Source organism: Artemia franciscana, chromosome 19 (assembly GCF_032884065.1).
Source record: "Artemia franciscana chromosome 19, ASM3288406v1, whole genome shotgun sequence".
In the NCBI taxonomy this organism is placed as follows: Eukaryota; Metazoa; Arthropoda; class Branchiopoda; order Anostraca; family Artemiidae; genus Artemia; species Artemia franciscana.
The window spans coordinates 28,415,803-28,437,708 of NC_088881.1; the positions used below are offsets into that span (position 1 = coordinate 28,415,803).

A 21,906-nucleotide genomic window follows, 5' to 3' on the forward strand; every position below is an offset into this window, starting at 1 on the left:
ATATATCATGAAAAGAGAAATCACCAATGCAACAGCACAAACACAAAAAAAAGAGACAGAAGGAGAAAATGAAGACTGTTTTCCTAAATTAGTGATTAATATAGACCAGCACTTGAATGAGGCCTTAACCCTACTCATCCATACAATCACATAGGTCAAACAGCATAGCCATACACAATCAACCATAAAGAATAATCCATGGACAGGCAGTCATGTCGTCAATAAGTATAAGTCGTCATTTACCAAACAATAGAAAAAATAATAAAGACAAATAATTCAGAGGCAACAACCATATATATATATATATATATATATATATATATATATATATATATATATATATATATATATATATATATATATATATATATATACTAGCTGTTGGGGTGGCGCTTCACGCCACCCCAACACCTAGTTGGTGGGGGCGCTTCGCGCCCCCCAAGCCCCCCGCGCGCGTAAGGCGTTACGCGCTTTATTAGTTACGCGCCATTGTAGTTGTGTCCCTATGTCCCACCTGTGAATATATATATATATATATATATATATATATATATATATATATATATATATATATATATATATATATATATATATATATATATATATATATATATATATATATATATATGTTTTTAACTACGTAAAACTTGCGAATATACGACATTCTTTGCTGTCCCATTGTCTGTGCATATAAATAGATTGTCAGGTTTACCGACTCTTGAACATGCAACATATAATTCTCAATGGGCAAAACAATCCGTATTCAGATTTATACCTCAAGATTCTAATGATTGCCCTTGAGCTTTGTTGATGGTGATTGCTAATCGAACATTCCCTATGTCCCCGTCGTCATTTATATATCCCCCTGTGCCCCCCGGCGTCCCCGTTGTAGTTGTGTCCGTGTGTCCCGGTCGTCATTTATATTTTTTTTAGTTTTTTTTTTGTTTTTTTTTTTGTTTTTACTTTTTTTTTAGTTTTTTTTCTTTTTTCTTCCCTGTGTCCCGGTCGTCATTTGTGTCCCAGTGTCCCAGTCTGTAATCTCTCTTTGAGTGTCCCGGTCGTCATTTATATTCCCTGTGTCCCGGTGTCCCGGTCTGTATATACATTAGTTTTTGAATTGGTCTTCTTTTAGTTTTTAGTTTTATACCTTTTTTTATTTTTTTTTTAGTGCCCCTGTCGTCATTTATATATCCCCCTGTGCCCCCCGGCGTCCCGGTCGTCATTTGTGTCCCTGTGTCCCGGTCTGTATATACATTCGTTTTTGAATTGGTATATGATGAAATAAATTTTGTGTTTTTTTTCCTTTTTTCTTTTTAGTTTTTTTGGTTTTTACCTTTTTTTAGTTTTTTTTTTCTGTTTTCTTTTTAGTTTTTATTTGTAGTTTTTACCTTTTTAGTTTTTTTTTAGTTTTGTTTTTCTCCTTTATTTTTCAGTTTTTTTCCTTTTTTACTTTTTTTTTCTTTTCTAGTTTTTTTTTTAATTTTTTATTAGTTTTTAGTTTTTTTCTTTTTAGTTTTTTTTTTTAGTTTTTACCTTGTTTTAGTTTTTTTTTAGTATTCTAGCTTTTTTAGTTTTTTAAGTTTTTTTCCTTTTTAGTTTTTTTGTAGTTTTTACCTTTTTTAGTTTTTTTCTTCTTTTGTATTCAAGGTCAGAACCTGGAATCTCTCGAATCTATAACCTGGAACATACCGCGTTACGAACTCAGCTACATCAGCTTGTATACTTTCGTTTTTGAATTGGTATATGATGAAATAATTCAGACGTCATATGCGGACAGACAGACAGACAGACAGACAGACATAACCCACAAACAACTTATTTTTATATATATATATATATATATATATATATATATATATATATATATATATATATATATATATATATATATATATATATATATATATATATATATATATATATATATATTTGAGCTCTTTTCTGACTTCAAGAGCTTTTTCTAAGAAAGAAAACCTCGGATTCCAGTTTTAAATCATCTCCCTTCACTGAAGGTCAACTTGGATGAAAATTCTTTATGTAATCAAGAAGCTATGCATTTTATTAGCTTTTTTTAAAATAATGTTCCATTTTAAGAGTATTGTTTCCAAACTGAGAGAAGAGCTTTATGCTCCTTGCTCGTTGTGCTAAATCTTTATTCTTCATGCTAGCTTCTCAAAATGTTTTTCGTAAACAGTTTTCTTTTGAAAATTTGTCTCCGCAACAATAGAAAACGTATTAGCCACGACGAAAAGTACACCACGTAATATGAATTTAGTCGGTAAAGTCGTGTATCATTTCCTTTTCGTGCAGAATTTCCATAGCTTCTTTGTCTACAGTCTGAATAAAATAAACCATTCTTCTGAGCCCAGAAAAAGGAGAGAATGAGAATAATTCATGATTAAATATGGTGTTCCGTGATATTTCTTTTTCTTCTGTGAAAGATTCCAATAACTACTTTATGCTTCAGAATTTTGCTTTATGCCCGAAGAAATTGCTTTATTTGTGAGAAATTGCTTTTCTATTTTGATCGTACCAAAAAGGGTTATTTTCTGAATCTAAAAATTAATCAATAAGAAAAAGAGGACAATCTTCAGTAGTCAATAAAAATCAGTGAAACTGAGTAGCACAAATTAGAAAACTCCACAAAATGTTAGAACGAAAGATTTTTTTTCTGAAATAACATATATACACTTACTTTCCTTACGGTGCGAAATAGTTGTAATTAAAATTCCAATTTTTCATCCATGTGCTGTTTTTACTTCATAAAATTTAAGGCAATATTTAAACAAAAGTCGGGTTTTAGATTAAAAAAAAAATAAATTGCTTAGGATTGTCATAAAGCTTTCTTTTGTGTTGTAAGTTCTAAAATTTAGTCAGACTGTTGTTTTCCTAATCCTTGGTTTTGTGTGATTATTGTTTGCTAACTGAATGTTTGATTCCAAAATAAAATCTGACAACAATTTCGAATTCAACTTGTAAAGTCAAAAAAGTAAGAAAAGTAAAAAAAAACTATGTCGACTCATATAACGAACAGAAATAGAATTGTATAGTCAGTCACACTTAAAACGAAAATTGCGTGTTTGTGGTTGCAAATATATGCTCGTGCGCGTGTGCTTGCATCTTTCTGCTAAAAATTTGATGAGGAGAAGGGGATTTAATGGCGGGTTACAGGGCCACTGTGTGAGGAAAATCACCTAGACTGGAGATTATTCCAGATTTTTTATTTAAACTATGCACTACCTGCTTACCTTTCTGAAGTAAAAGTTTGCAGTGGAGGAAGACTGAGTTTGGCTTTTACTTATTTTCTTGCGGGAGGGTCAGTACTAATCTCAGTTGACACTAGATCAAAAATCAAATAAAAAACTGGTTTTTCAACTGAAAGTAAGGAGAAATACTGAAACTTACAAAATTAGGTTATTCTGAATTTATGCCCCTCTTTGATGCTTTACTCCTTACGCTAAAGTTTAACTTTTTGTCACAAATCTTTCAGAACAACTCCTGAAAAACAATGGTCATCTAATCATACTGCTACTAACAACTCGCCTGTGCACCAAGCTGCCTGAGGTCAACCCGCCTACGCACGTTCCCCCTCCATCTAATTTGTTTAAAAGCCTCCCTCTTCAAACCCCCTGAAAAAGTTCCCATTTCGCTTAAATAATTCCCTGCGTCATCCTTCCACCCCATGCGGAACGTCTTGTTTTTTGTGTAGCCCTAGACGGATGACTGACATGGACGGTCTTTGGTAATATGTCATCCTTTATCTGCAAAAAATGTCCTAGCCATCTCAACCTGTCTAGCCATCACCACCATCTAGCCATCACAACCGTAGAGAGAAATCTGTAGAAACTTGAAGTGGAAACACGATATAATCTATATATATAAAAATAAGTTGTCTGTGTGTGGATCTGTGGATGGATCAGGTGACGTCACCTGAAAAAACTGGATCAGGTGACGTCAAAACTGAAAAAACTAAAAAAAGGCAAAAACTACAAAAAAAACTAAAAACTAATAAAAAAAATAAAAAAGCTAAAAAACTAAAAAAACTAAAAAAAGGCAAAAAGTACAAAAAAACTAAAAACTAATAAAAAAGCTAAAAAACTAAAAAAACTAAAAAAACGCAACAACTACAAAAAAAACTAAAAACTAATAAAAAAAATAAAAAAGCTAAAAAACTAAAAAACTAAAAAAAGGTAAAAAACTAAAAAAAACTAAAAACTAAAAAAAACTAAAAAAAGGAAAAAACTGAAAAATAAGCTAAAATAAAGGTAAAAACCAATAAAAAACTAAAAAAAAACTGAAAAAACTAAAAAAAGGCAAAAACTACAAAAAAAACTAAAAACTAATAAAAAAAGTAAAAAAGCTAAAAAACTAAAAAACTAAAAAAACTAAAAAAAGGTAAAAAACTAAAAAAAAATAAAAAATAAAAAAAAATAAAAAAAAGGAAAAAACTGAAAAATAAGCTAAAATAAAGGTAAAAACCAATAAAAAACTAAAAAGAAAAAAAGGAAAAAACTAAAAAAAATTTTCATCTAAAAAACTAAAAAAAACTAAAAAAGGTAAAAACTAAAAGAACTAAAAAAGAAAAAAATAAATGACGACACTCAAAGAGAAAGCGACCAGGACAAAAGGAATGTTCGATTAGCAATCAACAAAGCACCGGGACACAGGGAGTATAAATGACGACCAGGACATAAGTAAAAAAAAAAAAACTATCTATATATATAAAAATAAGTTGTCTGTGGATCTGTGGATCGTGGATCAGGTGACGTCACCTGAAAAAACTGGATCAGGTGACGTCAAAACTGAAAAAACTAAAAAAAGGCAAAAACTACAAAAAAAACTAAAAACTAATAAAAAAAATAAAAAGCTAAAAAACTAAAAAAACTAAAAAAAGGCAAAAACTACAAAAAAAACTAAAAACTAATAAAAAAGCTAAAAAACTAAAAAAACTAAAAAAAAAGGCAAAAACTACAAAAAAACTAAAAACTAATAAAAAAAATAAAAAAGCTAAAAAACTAAAAAACTAAAAAAACTAAAAAAAGGTAAAAAACTAAAAAAACTAAAAACTAAAAAAAAACTAAAAAAAACTAAAAAACTGAAAAATAAGCTAAAATAAAGGTAAAAACCAATAAAAAACTAAAAAAAAAAACTGAAAAAACTAAAAAAAGGCAAAAACTACAAAAAAACTAAAAACTAATAAAAAAAGCTAAAAAACTAAAAGAACTAAAAAAACTAAAAAAACTAAAAAAAGGTAAAAAACTAAAAAAAATAAAAAATAAAAAAAAACTAAAAAAAAGGAAAAAACTGAAAAATAAGCTAAAATAAAGGTAAAAACCAATAAAAAACTAAAAAGAAAAAAAGGAAAAAACTAAAAAAAATTTTCATCTAAAAAACTAAAAAAAACTAAAAAAGGTAAAAACTAAAAGAACTAAAAAAGAAAAAAATAAATGACGACACTCAAAGAGAAAGCGACCAGGACAAAAGGAATGTTCGATTAGCAATCAACAAAGCACCGGGACACAGGGAGTATAAATGACGACCAGGACATAAGTAAAAAAAAAAACTAACAAAACTAAAAAGAAGGTAAAAACTACAAAAAAACTAAAAAGAAAAAAAAACTAAAAACTAATAAAAAAACTAAAAAATCTAAAAATCTAAATAAACTAAAAAAGAAAAAAAAAAGGAAAAAAATAAAGGAGAAAAACAAAACTAAAAAACGAATGTATATACAGACCGGTACACCGGGATACAAATGACGACCGGGACACAGGGAATATAAATGACGACCGGGACACAGGGACACAACTACAACGGGGACACCGGGGGAAACAGGGGGATATAAATGACGACCGGGACAAAAAAACTAAAAAGAAAAAAAAACTAAAAACTAATAAAAAAACTAAAAAATCTAAAAATCTAAATAAGCTAAAAAAGAAAAAAAAAGGAAAAAAATAAAGGAGAAAAACAAAACTAAAAAACGAATGTATATACAGACCGGGACACCGGGATACAAATGACGACCGGGACACAGGGAATATAAATGACGACTGGGACACAGGGACACAACTACAACGGGGACACCGGGGGAAACAGGGGGATATAAATGACGACCGGGACACCGGGACAGGGAATGGTCGATTAGCAATCACCATCAACAAAGCTCAAGGGCAATCATTAGAATCATGAGGTATAGATCTGAATACAGATTGTTTTCCCATGGACCATTATATGTTGCATGTTCAAGAGTCGGTAAACCTGACAATCTATTTATATGCAAAGACAATGGGACAGCAAAGAATGTTGTATATTCGCAAGTTTTACGTAGTTAAAACCATATATATATATATATATATATATATATATATATATGTATATATATATATATATATATATATATATATATATATATATATATATATATATATATATATATATATATATATATATCTATATTCACAGGTGGGACATAGGGACACAACTACAATGGCGCGTAACTATTATGGCGCGTACCGACTTACGCGCGCGGGGGGGCTTGGGGGGGGGCGCGAAGCGCCTCCACCAACTAGGTGTTGGGGTGGCGCGAAGCGCCACCCCAACAGCTAGTAAGAAATATATATATACAAGTAGAAATTTAGTATTTCTATTAGAAGATTTTAATCCCCTGGCTGGTGGAAATAGGGATAGATGGTATCCTAGCCTAAGTAGAATTTGTGTAGCATAACAAAGTAATGGCTATAGACTGCTGAAATTATGCAGATATAATAATTTAATTATAAACAATACGGTGCTTGGTCACAAAACGGCTTTTCATATAATGGTAAGACAGCTAACATTATTGATTATGGTATTGTAAACTGAAGACTGGCAGGATCGATTAAAGACACTAGAGTGTGTAGGAGTGCTGTTATTGATTTTCTGAAAAATATGAAGGATAACTACATTCCAGGAAGCTTTGACGTGTGTATACTCCAAGTGAGAATTTGAGACACAATTTGAAGGAGCAGTTGAGTGTTCAACTGGAGAGTTTACAATTTAAGCATGTAGAAGATGGATGGAATTGTTTTATGAAAATAGTTAGTGAAGTCGGTGATGGTGACTTCGGAAAGAAAGTTGGAAATGCAGCTAGGAATTTTAGTGAAAATATTCTATGCTGAATAAAGAGGAAGAGGTGCTTGAACAAGATTTTTTTATTGACAGATCATATGAAAACAAAAGGATTGTTGAGAGAGTGGAAAAGCCTTAAAAAAGGAATTAAACCGATGTGAAGTGGAAGACATGGACAAAATTGCTGAAGATCTGCAAAATGAAGCCCGACGGTATAATAGTAAAATACTGTGCTGGCATGTTGATAAATTGTAAGGGAATAGTCAATCTCGACTTGTATCAGTTAAAGATAGGAATGGGGCCTCAATTAGGGATAAGGATAGGGATAACGAGAGATGGGAAGAACGTTTTGAGAATGTGCTAATTCGTCATAGAGCTACAAGAAAAGATCTTGAAAAAAATATAAGAGTTTTTGACGCTTTGGATGCAAAGGAAGTTGTATTATGTGAGGAGGAGTGAGTTACAGCTTTAAAAGGATTAAAAAATAATAAGTCTTCAGAAGCTGATAGTTTGATAAATGATTTTTTTGAATATGGTGATTGTGAAGTTAGAGATGAATTACTGAGGATTATGAACCTGATTTTTGAGAAAGGGGATATACCTAGTAATTATAGGGAAATCTCTAATTAAATCCCTCATTTTAAAAGGTGGTAAGAATGAGTACGGTAATTTTAGAGGTATTAGCTTGTTTTTTGTTGGAATCAAGTTACTTAGTGTGATAGTAATTTCTAGACTTAAAGATGCTATAGATTGAGCTTTAAGAGAAGAACAGTATGGTTTTAAGAAGAATAAAGGATGTGTCGATCATATTTTCACTTTTAGGTTAATAATTGAGAAGTGCCCGCAAGCAATATTAATGTGCTACCAAAGGGTTTGGAATTTCCTCGCAAATCTTGCAATGATCGACCGAGAGCCTAGAGCGATTTTTTGTGTGCCATTGTGCACTCGTACCAAACAATAAGTTTGCATTGCTGCAATACTTTACCCCTCAGATGATTGGGAAATGTTGCACGTGGGAGTCTTTATATATTACATATTCAGAAGCAATTTCAAAGCGTAATGAGCAGTTCTCCCACCAGGCAGCAACGTTGCGGCTATTCCGGACGACGAAAGGGCCAACGCTATGTAAATTTTGGATCGAATTGATGCCAAAACCGATCTTATTAGAAATGTTTTACCAGTACCTCTTAGCACTTCCAAGAAGAAGATTTCTCCAACTTGGTTATCGACGCAATGCATTATCTGATCATAAATACCTTTTTGTTATACGACTATAGATCAATCGTGTTTTAACTTTGTTCACGACCCAATTCTACACATGTAGAAATAGCAGCAGTACGATAAGGTGAAGGCATTACCAGATGCTTGAAAATTTATTTGCCATACTTAAGCACAAAGAATCAATCATAACTAAAGTGTAGTAATAGATTTCCTTTGTAAAATCCAAGGTCATTTCTGACTTCTCCAACCGTACTCGGTGGAGAATATCCTCGGCCTTTTGAGATTTCTATTTCTCCCATAACTCTGTAGAAGTTGAAGGAGAGCAAGCTGTCATGGACTTGACGTGTTGCACGCGTCATTGATGCAGTTATCCTAGTGTTGGTCGATCTCCAATAAATTCGGAGCTTGACATGTACCACGGTAAGTGTCATGTATAGTCCCTTTTACAGTTCTCAAATTCTCAAAGGACATCGGGCCGGGTACATTAATCAAAAGCAGGCGAAGAAAGAAGCATTCATCTTGATTGGGGTGAACGATGTAGAGTCTTCTTATCGTGGTTTCTTTGAAGATGCTATGTTGGCCGTCGACTGACTCACCCCGTTTGCGATGTTCAAATGATTTTTTATTAGCATTCCACGTGTATTACACAGGCACTTCAGAATACAGCAGTTTTTTTTTGCGAAAGAATCACTTTGACATAACACAAAGAAAGCAGTTAACACTGTAGCTGGTAGATTTAGGGCTCTTTGTTGCACGTTGGAATCCGAAAAATAAACATGTTGATCATTCTGTAGATGTACCGCTAAGTGAACAACAGCCGGACTTCGTTCATGTATTGTAAATGAAATAATCCACCACACAGATTCATTACTGCTTATGTATCTTCCATCCTGATATTGTACGACTTCATCGATATCACTGATTTCAGACTGCAGGCCAAAAACTGCCCTGTCGCTTCCTTTGTTGACGTATTTACATATGTATTTGACTGCCTTTAGGGAGTTACATTATTCCACGCTTATGTGCGAATTATATGTTTTTGATAACAAAGGTGAATGTGGAGCAACCCACTGGTTATCTACTTTGATTTCACGGTTACGCGACTTTATGATTGGTGATTTACCGCTATCTTCGGTAGAACTTCTTCTATTTAAAGGGTATCCATCATTGCTGGTAATTGTTTTGAGTACTAAAGTTGAGGACATTTGTTTGCGCACCTTCCTCTGTTCATGCATGGTGATTTCTCATTCAGTGCACCGCAAGGTCCATGTATCATATTTTATACCACACTTTCATATAAGCCCTTATCGACATCGACATTAGGTATTTCAGCGGAAATCACACCACCAATTTCACTAGAAGCAATTTTATTATATAGCTATATTAGTATATGTGTGTTCGCAATCCTCGCTTTTGCCATTCCACTGAGTACCACCAGCATCACACCGACCCAGATACTTTAAGTTTTACTATGAAATTTATCAGTGATTTCAATTTTTGCTGGAAGACTCGGGCCGTAATGTCATGTGTATGAGCCGGCGATTGTCCAGGAAGTAAAATCTGCTGTATCTCGTTCCAAGATGGGTTACATGTAAATGTAATAAATGAATCTGGACGACCATAGAGACGAACATACGCAATGTCATCTTGAACATACTCATGCATATGACGCGGACTGCTAGCATATGACGAAGGTAAAATTATTACTCTTCCAATGTTAGCGGTATCACTGTAATTTGCAAATGCATCTCGCAAATGAATTTATTGTTCAGAGCGGAGCTTAATCTTATTCAGACGGATGAATAGCAAACGTTCTGATTCAATCTTTGCATACATATCAACGATGTATTGGTGAAATAATTGACGGTAAATTAAAATACAATTATCCTCATCCTGGTGAATCATTAGTCCATAGGCATAATAGTTCATTGCGCTGCACATCTTATCTATTTCTTTGTTAGTGACTAGATTTATCAATTTAATATTAGAGTGATAGCCGTCGGCTCCATCCCAAAAAATGATAGGATATTATAGGGCATTGTAGGATCGATGAGTTTCAGCAGTTCTTGTAAGCCGAGCGTTTTGCCAATGAAGAATAATATCTCGAGGTAAAAACTGATCACCGACCATAACGATTGCCGCTTCGTTGATAGTTGGAGCATTGTATCTACGCACGTGTTCGCCAGAAGGCGTTTTGTCAGCGTAAATATTAATTTTATGCGTATCAGTAGGTATCAAATCGATTGCTGTTTTGAACAGACGCACTAAATTATTATTTCTGTGAAAAAATGTTGCAACTGGGGAACAATAGTCCTTTTAACGCCAGGAGAAATTCCGCAACGTGCATTCAATTCAGCATTGCAATCACTGATGAAGTGCAGTTGTAAAAATTTGTGATCCTAACCTGAGAATGGTAGAAGGGAGCCTCTATGATAAATAAATAAGCTCTATGATAAATTTGCCCTTTTATTTTGAAAGTAGGCATAAAATGACTTGATCTTCGATTTGGGCACAAAACAACGTCATTTGGAAACATGAGTAATACTTCCTAATGTTTTATAAAAAAAACGTTTCGATTCAGACGTATATCCAGTAAGCAAAGTCTTCAATGGCTCTGGTGGTGAAGCCAGTTGAGGAAGTTTAACTTTACTGAGGCGCAACAGATTCCCATTGTTTCGCCATTAAATTTCAAGGCCTTGCAATAGGGACAAATTTCAGACATAGTCCCGATTTGAACATCTCGACTCAAGCTAAAATCATCGGATGGGCAGTACCCGAATGCCTGGCGATAATACACTCGTTGCTCTTGTGACACATTGACACGCCTTCTTTTGGTACTTTCTCTTTGAGCCGCAAGCCTGGTGTCACGTTGTTCTAGTAATTCCTCGACACGCCTTCTTTTGGTACTTTCTCTTTGAGCTGCAAGCATGGTTTGGCGTTGCTCTGGTGATTCCTCGATACGCCTTCGTTGACGTAAATTAGACTTTCCTAATCTGGACCTTTCTTTTTGAGCCGCAAGCCCGGTTTTGAGCTGTTCTGGTGTTTCCTCCTGGTTTTCACTTTTTGGTGACATTGTAGGATTAGTGATACTTTCTCTTTGAGCCACAAGCATTAATAATGAGTCAAGTCCAATTTCTAACAACAATTTCTACTAAGCTTAAAACTTTTGGTTTTCTTTTTTTAGGTTTTTGAATTGTTTTGTATTGTATTGTATCAGATTAACGACGCTTGACTACTAAGGTCCCTGCGTCGGTCCTGTAGTGCATTGCTGCAGCATGGTTCGATCTCTGGGTCCCGTATTACCAAGCAAAGGTCAAACCCACTGTGCCACCACAGGACATTTGAATTGTTTTGTTTTAATCCATTGTCAAAATATATTCAAATATTTATGCAATTACTAGTTTTTTACTCTTTAAGCAATCAAATATAATTTAATAAAAGCCTCAGTTTTCGCTTTTGCAAATTACTGAAATGAAATCTTCCTTATATTGCAATATATTTTATTGCAATTTTAGTTCTATTTTATTGCAATCTTATTGTTATTTAATTATTTCAATTTTTGATGTAATGTAATTCAATTCAATTTTTATGTAATTTTAGTTTTTTTTTGTATTTTGGTGTTGTTGTTTTTTAGTTTTATCTTTTTTTTTTTCGTTTTTTATGTTTTATTTTTTAGTTTTTTTTTTTTAAATCATGATTTTAACACCAAGCGTAAACAGTACATCGATCCATTAAATCTTTCACCACAAGCGTAGCTTTTAATTTTAGAATTACGAGCACATATACAGTGCTATTTACATTTTTGGGTTACATTTTAGGCAATAAATTAAGATTTATATTTTCCTATTTCATCTCTCAAGCATTCCCGGCCAAAGGATTCCCTAGTCCCAGCATGAATAGGCAGGTTTCAAATGACTCTCCTTGAAAAGGAAACGTTTCATCGTGCAAAGGGAGAGTAACATTTAGTTCTACATATAGCTTTTGAGAAGATGCATTCTTTAAACACAGATTCTATAAAACTGTTGGATATTTTAAATTAACATCTTTGTTTTAAATTTGCTAATAATTAGTAAATTATTTTATTTGTCTGAAATTGGATATAAAAGATATGTATGTTGCCGGGGAACATTGAAAATCCCGTGTCTGTGTCCCGTGTCCCGTGTGAAACTACCTTCAAGAATTCTAGCCACCTTTGAGGTAAGTGTACTTTGCCAGTAGCGTTCACTTTCCAAGTCCAGCCAATTCTTGTCATCTCGCAAGAAAAGGCCTGACAGCTTTGCGCTAGGCTCAAATAGTCTCAAATAAGTCTCAATAGTCTCAATTAACAACGGAAAGCCAATTCGGCTTCGCTTTCCAGCTCTCGAAAAAACTCTTATTTTTAGCCTCATGAGACATTTTAGCTTGGACTTTTATGTCAATTTGATTAGCTTTAAAAATGTAGATGAATTTTTTTCTTTTCGCTTGAGACATAAACCATTTAGAAGCCAAGTTAAGTAAGCCCCAAGCCATTTAAGCCCCAAGATTCCCCCCCCATTTGCTTTCGTAACTCGAGCAGTTCTCAATTGAAATGGTCAATTTCTTAGGAATATATAGTTAGAAAACAGAGGCAAAAAAGTACTTAAACACGCAGTTCGTTTACTTGATTTTTATAGCTTATCTGAGATGAACTTCTCTATGAAAGTCAACGCAACAGGGTTAACGTCCTATTGTCATTTTTGTGGGTTTTAATATATATATACTTAAGATAAAATAATTTAAGCGAAAAAGTAGCTGTAACAAAGAATAATAAAAAAAGATTCGTATCATGAAAAGGTCAATCAGTATTCTTTAAAAAAAAGTAGTATAAAAAAATAAGGGAATGCGTCCGTATATGTAGCCAAAAAAAAGACTGACACATGAAGGCTTTTATTGCACAGGTAGGTTTTTTTTTATGGTTTATCAAAGATGAACTATACCGTTGGCAGCGCAGGAGTGGTGAAGTCTTATTAATTTTTTTTTAATAGCAACTTTTTTAACAAATGACCTCAAAAAGTATTTATTTAAACGAACAAGCAATTACAACATTTTTTTTTAATTTTCTTGTAATTAAATTCTTGATCAATTTCTTCCTGTATTTGAGGATTTTCCTCTCACTTACACGCCTAACCCCAGAGTACACCTGTCCTGTTTGGCATCCTGGCATTCCAATTGAATTGTCAGACAGAATAGAGGCAGTCTAAAGAAGGTACATAAGAATTATCTTCAATGAGGGTAAAGTGCCTTACATCTCCCTTTTCCGGAGATCCAATCTAGTCACCTTTAAGGAAAGGAGAACAAAAATATCCTTGCGTTCCGGTAATAATTTGCTTCATAAACCTCGGACAACTAAGCTTTTTCCTAGTCAATATTCACCCCGCCGAACGGCCTCCCGCGTTCTGCTTCAACAAAAATCCTCCTTCTTCCCACAGTAAAAGTTTCTGCTGAAATTTATAGAGAAACTTTCATCCTTTACATAGTTGACATAGTCAATCAATGAATCCCCTCTCCCACTCATATTTATCTTTTTTATATTTAATAAATCTTTTTTATCTTTTTTATATTTGATTTTTTTTATAATTATTAATATTCATTTTGGCAATTTTGAGATTTCTAATTTTGATTGTTTAACTAAATTGTTTCTGTTTTAATCATTTAAAAACGCACTCCTCGAAATAACAATTATTTTAGTAGGATGTAAATTACATTCTGGTCTTTAGAAGACTTAAAGGGCATTATCCCTAGTCCTGTTTGTGGCTCCATATCCAGGAGCTGGCCTGGCTAAGTGGATGCCGTGCAGGGTTGGGAATCATTTGTCTGAAGAGCAAGGGTTCGATCCCGGTGTCTGGTTATTTGGTTTGGGATGAGGGTCAGTGGCGTGACTCTGTAAACTCAGCCAGAGTCGACCCAGCTCTAAATGGGTACTTTTAGAAATTTGGGGAAAGTAAGCAGGAAGGGTGAGCGAAAGCACGGAATGAATGTCCCTCCTATTGTAATTTCTGGCTGATGAACCAAGAAACGGAAACCAGGTTCTTCGGTTAGGACCTTGAAGGTCTAGTGAATGGTAATTTCTATCTATTTAGAGATTAACTTGATTATCCAATGTAATTTTTATCCTTTTTAGTCTCTTAAACACGTTAATAGACAACCAACGTAAATTAGTAAATTCTGTTCAGTATAAGATTGAATTATCATATGATTTTACTACTGCTCATCTTTCGTTTAATATAGCTCTTTACTTCATCTGAATTTTTCGGAATCATCATTTTAGTTATTTTTAAAAGAGATAGATAAATTATGCCCAATACTCTGACCTAATACTGATTACACTGGGCTTCTGCTTACTAAGATAGTAAAATAATTATCCACAACTTGCTAACAGCGGCTATGGGAATTTACATCATATATCATATCATATATCATTTATATCAAATAGGGAACGTCAATCATAAATTCGTCTGTAAGTAAACAAGCTTAAGCTTAGTCCCATATACTTAGCCTTTTATATCTATCATGAAATTTATAAGTCGTTTTGAAAAAAGAATGATAAGTAAAGAGTGGCCGTTGTCAGTAGAAACCAAACAACTCTGAAAGAAGCTAAATTTTTAGTCAAATAATAATTTTAAATTTTTAAATTTTAAATTTTAAGTCAAAATTTTTTAAAAAATTTTTAAATCAAAAATTTTTAAGTCAAAAATTTTTAAATTTTTAAATTTTAAGTCAAATAATTAATAAAAATTTAAGTCGTTATCAAATGTTGGTAGCTATATTCTGTATAGGCCCACATAAGAATATTAATGTAACAGGTATGGCGATATTAAATATGTCGAATTCCTGAATTTTATTTCACCCCCTTAAATTTTGTTGAACCATCCCTTGATTTTTAAAATACTCTTTTGGGAATTATTTTCATTGAAAAATGCTTTTTGTTGGATTAACACAAAAACAAACAAAATTATCGCTCTAGATTTTGAAAAGAAAAACTTACCCCCTTGACTTTTCTTGAATTTAAGTCACTGGTTTTACTTGAGTTTACTGAAAACTATACCATCAAGATCAGCTTATCTGTGAACCTTAGAGCATGAGCTTCAAGCCATAGACATTTGAAGTTTATATTTTTCTCCAGAAGTATATTCCCGGCCGCGTGATACTTTGCTTGTAATCAGTTAATTTGGGGAATTCTTACTTTAGTCATAACGGAACACCTACTACTAGCCATATGTTAGCCTTAGCTGTGCCACTGACTAATGGTGAGCTTAATAATGCATAGTTAATTGTTATAAATTGTAGAGGATGATGATAGTGTACTGTAGAAGAAAAATATAGTCAATAAGTGATATATGATGGTTTTTCATTGCCAATGTCTTTTGTTTCTTTGTGATAGGAACACTTAATCTGGAATTCATAATTTGTGTTTAATTAGAAAAAAAGAGAGAGAAAAAGAAAAGCATACCAATTTGTGCAAGCTCTCCCTAAAATATGAAGGTGTTAACATTTTCCGGCAAAAAAGTTTGGGGGTCCACAGGTATAGGCCCTATATGTGGGTTTTTTTCGGAGAGGGGTGAAAAGGATTGGAATAATATTAAGCAGATGAACAAAAAGAAAATCTACGATGCTTTAGAATAATTTTGTCAAAACATTAAGATTACTTTGCTGATAGGTGTTTTGGAGGTACTTCATGATGTTTACAAATTGGCTGATTCACATTTACAATATTTACTTATTTACAATTTAACACAATATGATTAAATAAGTTAACTTTTAAATTAAAATAAATACAATATACAATTACAAAATACTGACTTTTATAATTTGATAATAGGGTTTGACCAATTACCAATTCTTATTATTAACTATGATACTCTTTCTTCATCTATAATAGATTGGTCATGAGACATTATTTTTTAATTTATTTGGTAATTAGATGAATGTTAAGGAAATGGTAGTTTAACAGGTTGAGTTGTAAATAATTGTAAATTATAAAATGGTGAAATTATATTAAATGTTGAATTACGAAATAATAATCATGCAATATAAATAACGTACGCATTTTCTCAATTTAAAGGAAAATTTGATACTATTAAATGGTTTGAAGGCTGAAATGCCTTCTTCACTTCTAAAACTAAAAACTTAATAAGCAGCTCCGATTTTTATTTTAAACTTCGCTGCAATATGTAGCCAACTTGTAAAGATATTTATTTCAATCATAATTAGATTTCAAATCCCTAAGTCACAAATCGAATGTTCAAGGATGCATGTACCTTATTTGTCTATGCACAAGTATTGTCAGAATATTGACCTTTATATTTCTCTCTTTTCTTTCAGCAAGTTAAGATTTTTATAAGGGATGGTACTGCAAAAGACATGGTTGTCAGATTTTTTTTCCAGTTTCTGCTCTTGCTAGCTGTCAAAAAGTTGGCAGTTTCAGTACACTGGACACATATACATACTGACATTGAAAGTAAGTATTTTCAGTTGATATTTAGTATAGGGTAGTATTTAAATACTAGCAAAAGAACTTGTCCGAGGACCGGCAAAAACAGAACACTAAACATTAGCGTATACTCATCTCTGAGCTTCGGAAAAAATATTCTTCCCAATTTTCTTGGACACAATATTGAAAGTTTTCTTATATCCCTCCCCCCTCAGGAAATATCCTGAACATTTCAACCTTTTTCCCTAGCCGTGAGACAAAGCAGGGCAAACTAATAAAATGTGTTGTCTTTAACTGAAGCCTACTGACTGTATTGAATATCTACAATGAAAAACACTCCCTTATATTCAGGCATGGCAATAAAGAAAACATATGTTCTGTTCTGATGATTATAAAACAACCGACTCTGACTCACAGCTTAGATACTAATACAGTTATGAAAACTTTATTTGTTTTTGGGACACAGTGCGAGATAGCAATGCTTGCGGCTAGAGACAGGAACGCCAAGTTCAGAGCTCTGTACCAAAAGCTTCTCATGGGCAAGATAAGAGTTTCCATAACTGTACATTGGTATCTAAGCTGTGCTCCGACTGAAAAATACCCTGGAGAAATACTGGCTTCAGGTACCATTTGTATAGCCATAAGTTAATGGCTAGATAGTACGGACAATTGCCAATTATATGTAGTAAGAAAGTGGGTAGGTAATATAGGATATAAGCTTTAAAACTATGAAAATGTTGAAATACTGGCTTCAGCCACCATTTATATAGCCATACGGTAATGGTCCACTAAAAAAGTGGATAAGCTTTAGAAACTTTGAAAAAGTTCACGTTTTTAGAGTTTTGAACTTTTCCAACAGCCAAGTTTCAAAATAATAGTGTCTCAACCATAGAAGAATAATAATGTGTCTTCTGAATGGAATTTTTTTTTCTCATTTTGTTATGTTTCAGATTATAAATCTATATGAATGGGAGACCGAACATATGCTGGATGAATCATTTTAAAAATGTCAAATTTATTCTTTAAATTCCACCTTTAACAAAATTTAGTTTCTTGTGAATGGTTTAGGGATCTTTGATTTAATTTCAAAGCAAGAGATCCCGAACAGGAAATTAAAAGGTGTGGCTTATATGAGTATTCTTTTGCCGTCGTCTTTTCTTGATTTGTTTTGCTATTGTTTATTTTCACCCTATGTTTTTCCTATTGATATTTACATATGCTTGTATATTCTTTTTTTTGGCTTAGGTTATAAACAAATAGATAAATAAAAACAGAGTATTTCCACCACAAATCGCTTCTGAGGTTATATAATTTGTTTGAATTGCAAATTTTCATACACTATTTTAATAGGCAATTAAAATAATGTCTTTACTACAGTTCTTATTAGCTTTTCACAAAATCATAACAGAGGGAAAAGGGGAAATGTGATGGGGGTGAGGTGGAAGAAGGAATAGGAAAAGAAAAGTGAGCTTGCTGTCGATTGAAGTAAAAAGAGTGTTTAAATGAATCTGGAAAATATTATGCAGGTAAGTAAGTGTTTTTCATGTGTCACCAGATGTCTTACATTAAAAGCACAATTTAGGTCTTTTGTGAACTTTTAGTTCTATAATAATAGCTGGAGAGCTTAAATTTGCAGTGAATAATGTTTCTTAGTAAAAAAAAAATACATGTCCCCCAAATCTTACGACTTTAGTTTTAAATAATATGAAAAAAACTTCGTTTTCTTAAAGAGTTAAAGAGGCTGCGTCCCAAAGTCGAACCTTAAAACGTACAGGAATTAGAAGAGGCAGTTGGGGGGCTGCTGCCCCCCAAACCCCCAGCTTTTAAAGACTCTTTTGTACAGGTTTTTTTTTTGGGGGGGTACTTCATTGTTACTAATTACTAGTTTCGGCGCAATGGTTCTCCTGTCCTCTTGTGTTTAACATTTTTCGAAGTTATTCCATTATTCATTCATTTCAATTTTTTGTTAATTAAAAGAGGGCCTTTCCGATGTAATTTAATAATTCCTGTACTCCTCGTACAGGAATTAGGAGAGGAACTTGGGTGGCTGCCGCCCCCCCCGCTTTTAAATCATTGTATAAAATAGAAAAAAATAGATAGAATGACCGAAATGTTTCTTTTGCTCATAAGAAGCTAATATTCTGTTATCTCTCAAATGATAAGCTGTCCAGGTGTTATCAAAATTTTTTTGATGTTGTGAAAAAAAACCGCCCGTAAGGGACGTGAACCCTTGACCCGAGGATTAAAAGTCTCACGCTCTACCAACTGAGCTAATAACTTGCATGTGTGTAAATATAACTTCTCAATAGCTTTTAAAAATTTCAAATTAACATGGGCTCTTATGGAGAGAAATCCGTTAATTAAATAGCTAATGGGTGGTTTCTGGAAAACAGGGAAGGAGTTATCGGATCAAGCTGAAATTTCCCGGATAAGCTCCTGGGCCGTAGGAGACCTTAACTTGTGAATTTCAGCCCGATCGGACAACGTTAAAAGGGGTGGGGGGGGGGGTTGGAGGGTCGAAACTTTCGGGGGGCTAAAATTTTCCTACGAAACTTTCATGGGCACTTACTCGGAGCATTCCGCATCGAATGAGTCTTCGTACACCCAGATCCGATGTCGGATGTGACCTGTAGGCGTCTAGGAAAAAAAAGTAAATGAATTTTAAGTGGCTATGCGTGGTTTCTGGAAAACAGGGAAGGAGTTATCGGATCAAGCTGAAATTTCGCGGATAAGCTCCTGGGCCCTAGGGAACCTTAACTTGTGAATTTCAGCCCGATCGGACAACGTTAAAGGGGGGCTTGGGTTGACAGGTCGAAACTTTCGGCCAGATTTTCCCCATGAAGAAAAAGTTGGAGGGGGATGAAATTTTGCAGGTTTCTTAGTTGGAGCTCGGGCTACGAAATGCATCCCTCCCCATCCGTCTGCGACCACTGGAACCGAAGATCGCTTAACATTGTCGTGTGTCGCCTCTTTATAGAGGCACGAGTGTGCCTCCTTGATTCCTGTACTCCTCGTACAGGAGTACTCCTCGTACAGGAATTAGGAGAGGAACCCCCCACCTCCCCCCCGCTTTTAAATCATTGTATAATATAGAAAAAAATAGATAGAATGACCGAAATGTTTCTTTTGCTCATAAGAAGCTAATATTCTGTTATCTCTCAAATGATAAGCTGTCCAGGTGTTATCAAAATTTTTTTGATGTTGTGAAAAAAAACCGCCCGTAAGGGACTGGAACCCTTGACCCGAGGATTAAAAGTCTCACGCTCTACCAACTGAGCTAATAACTTGCATGTGTGTAAATATAACTTCTCAATAGCTTTTAAAAATTTCAAATTAACATGGGCTCTTATGGAGAGAAATCCGTTAATTAAATAGCTAATGGGTGGTTTCTGGAAAACAGGGAAGGAGTTATCGGATCAAGCTGAAATTTCTCGGATAAGCTCCTGGGCCGTAGGGGACCTTAACTTGTGAATTTCAGCCCGATCGGACAACGTTAAAAGGGGTAGGGGGGTTGGAGGGTCGAAACTTTCGGGGGGTTAAGATTTTCCTACGAAACTTTCATGGGCACTTACTCGGAGAATTCCGCATCGAATGAGTCTTCGTACACCCAGATCCGATGTCGGATGTGACCTGTAGGCGTCTAGGAAAAAAAAGTAAATGAATTTTAAGTGGCTATGCGTGGTTTCTGGAAAACAGGGAAGGAGTTATCGGATCAAGCTGAAATTTCGCAGATAAGCTCCTGGGCCCTAGGGGACCTTAACTTGTGAATTTCAGCCCGATCGGACAACGTTAAAGGGGGGCTTGGGTTGACAGGTCGAAACTTTCGGCCAGATTTTCCCCATGAAGAAAAAGTTGGAGGGGGATGAAATTTTGCAGGTTTCTTAGTTGGAGCTCGGGCTACGAAATGCATCCCTCCCCATGCGTCTGCGACCACTGGAACCGAAGATCGCTTAACATTGTCGTGTGTCGCCTCTTTATAGAGGCACGAGTGTGCCTCCTTGACTACATATTATTGAAATCAATTTTTCTACTACAAATGTTGGAGTCATTCAAAGTTGCGAAAATGTTTTTATTCCATATTTATTTCAATTATTGGGCTTGGCCACCTCTGATTTAACAATTTGAGAGATTTACACTTTACCCAAAATTCTTACTCGAAAAGAAAAAAAAACTATCGAAACAAAATTTAATCCAAAAATAATATCACTGTTAAGTTGTTTTTGTATTTGAAGGATATGCCTTATGATTTCACAAATATTTTGCAAAAACGGATTTGCAGAATTTGCCCTTTAGTAGCTTTCCTCTACTTTGATTTTGCACCTAAGCAGTTTTCAAGCACATAATCTTTTCTTAATTGCTTCTTAAGTCAAGTATTTGAGGTGATTTACACCACTGGTTGCTATCGACCTAGCGCTTACGTTAAGTTATCTGGAACTGATCAATTAATGAATACCCATTGCCCATCTCACCCTGTAAAAAGTATCAACGTTTGTGAATTTCCAATTAGTTTCTAGTGTTATTTGTCATATAAATTCTTCTAATGTGCTGTTTGTGTGATAGTGTCGTCTCAACTTAATCTGGAGTGTTTACTGGTCATTCATGCCCATATAAAATTTGAAGTTTGAATTTTGCTCAAAATTCTTGATTTAAAGAAGTGCAGTCGAAGGAAAATTTATATTAGAAAGAATATAAAAGTTTCATTGTTTTCTTGTTCAAAAAGAAGGTAAAAGGTAAAGAATACGGTTTGAGCGTAACAGTCCCTACCGGCGCTACAGATATCTGTTTCCTTGTCCTTCAGCCAGGAAGTGTAAACGGGAGGGAGGGTTGGGAGCTAGCCACCCTGGGCTTTTGCACTCCTATCCTGTTTAATATCCACAGATTTCTCCAGGAACCTATTTAGAGCTGGGTTGACTTCGGCTAAGCTTACAGAGTCATACCACTGACCCCTGTTCCAAACCAAACAACCAGTGACACTAGGACTCAAACCCCTCGTGCTAGTCGCTAAGCTACGACGGCCGAAAGGTTTGGTGCTTTAAAGGTACTCCTAAATATAGCTGATATATAAAATTTCTACATTTACCAATTTCCAGATATTATACTTTCCAAAGGGTTATTTGTCATATCTGATATTC

The 21,906-nt window shown here is 34.1% G+C and overlaps 1 protein-coding gene across 4 annotated transcripts in view; it reads left to right on the forward strand.

Moving 5' to 3' along the window:
• The window catches only part of LOC136039519 (uncharacterized), a 188,915-nt gene that overhangs the window by 34,004 nt on the left and 133,005 nt on the right, over positions 1-21,906 (forward strand). For 3 of the 4 annotated variants that reach the window (XM_065723319.1, XM_065723320.1, XM_065723317.1), the window contains one exon: positions 16,666-16,801. In XM_065723319.1, coding sequence (XP_065579391.1) covers positions 16,705-16,801 — 97 coding nt within the window. In that variant the 5' untranslated portion in view covers positions 16,666-16,704. Of the gene's footprint in view, positions 1-12,275; positions 12,523-16,665; positions 16,802-21,906 lie in introns of those variants that run through there. The other variant, XM_065723318.1, reaches the window with a different exon arrangement.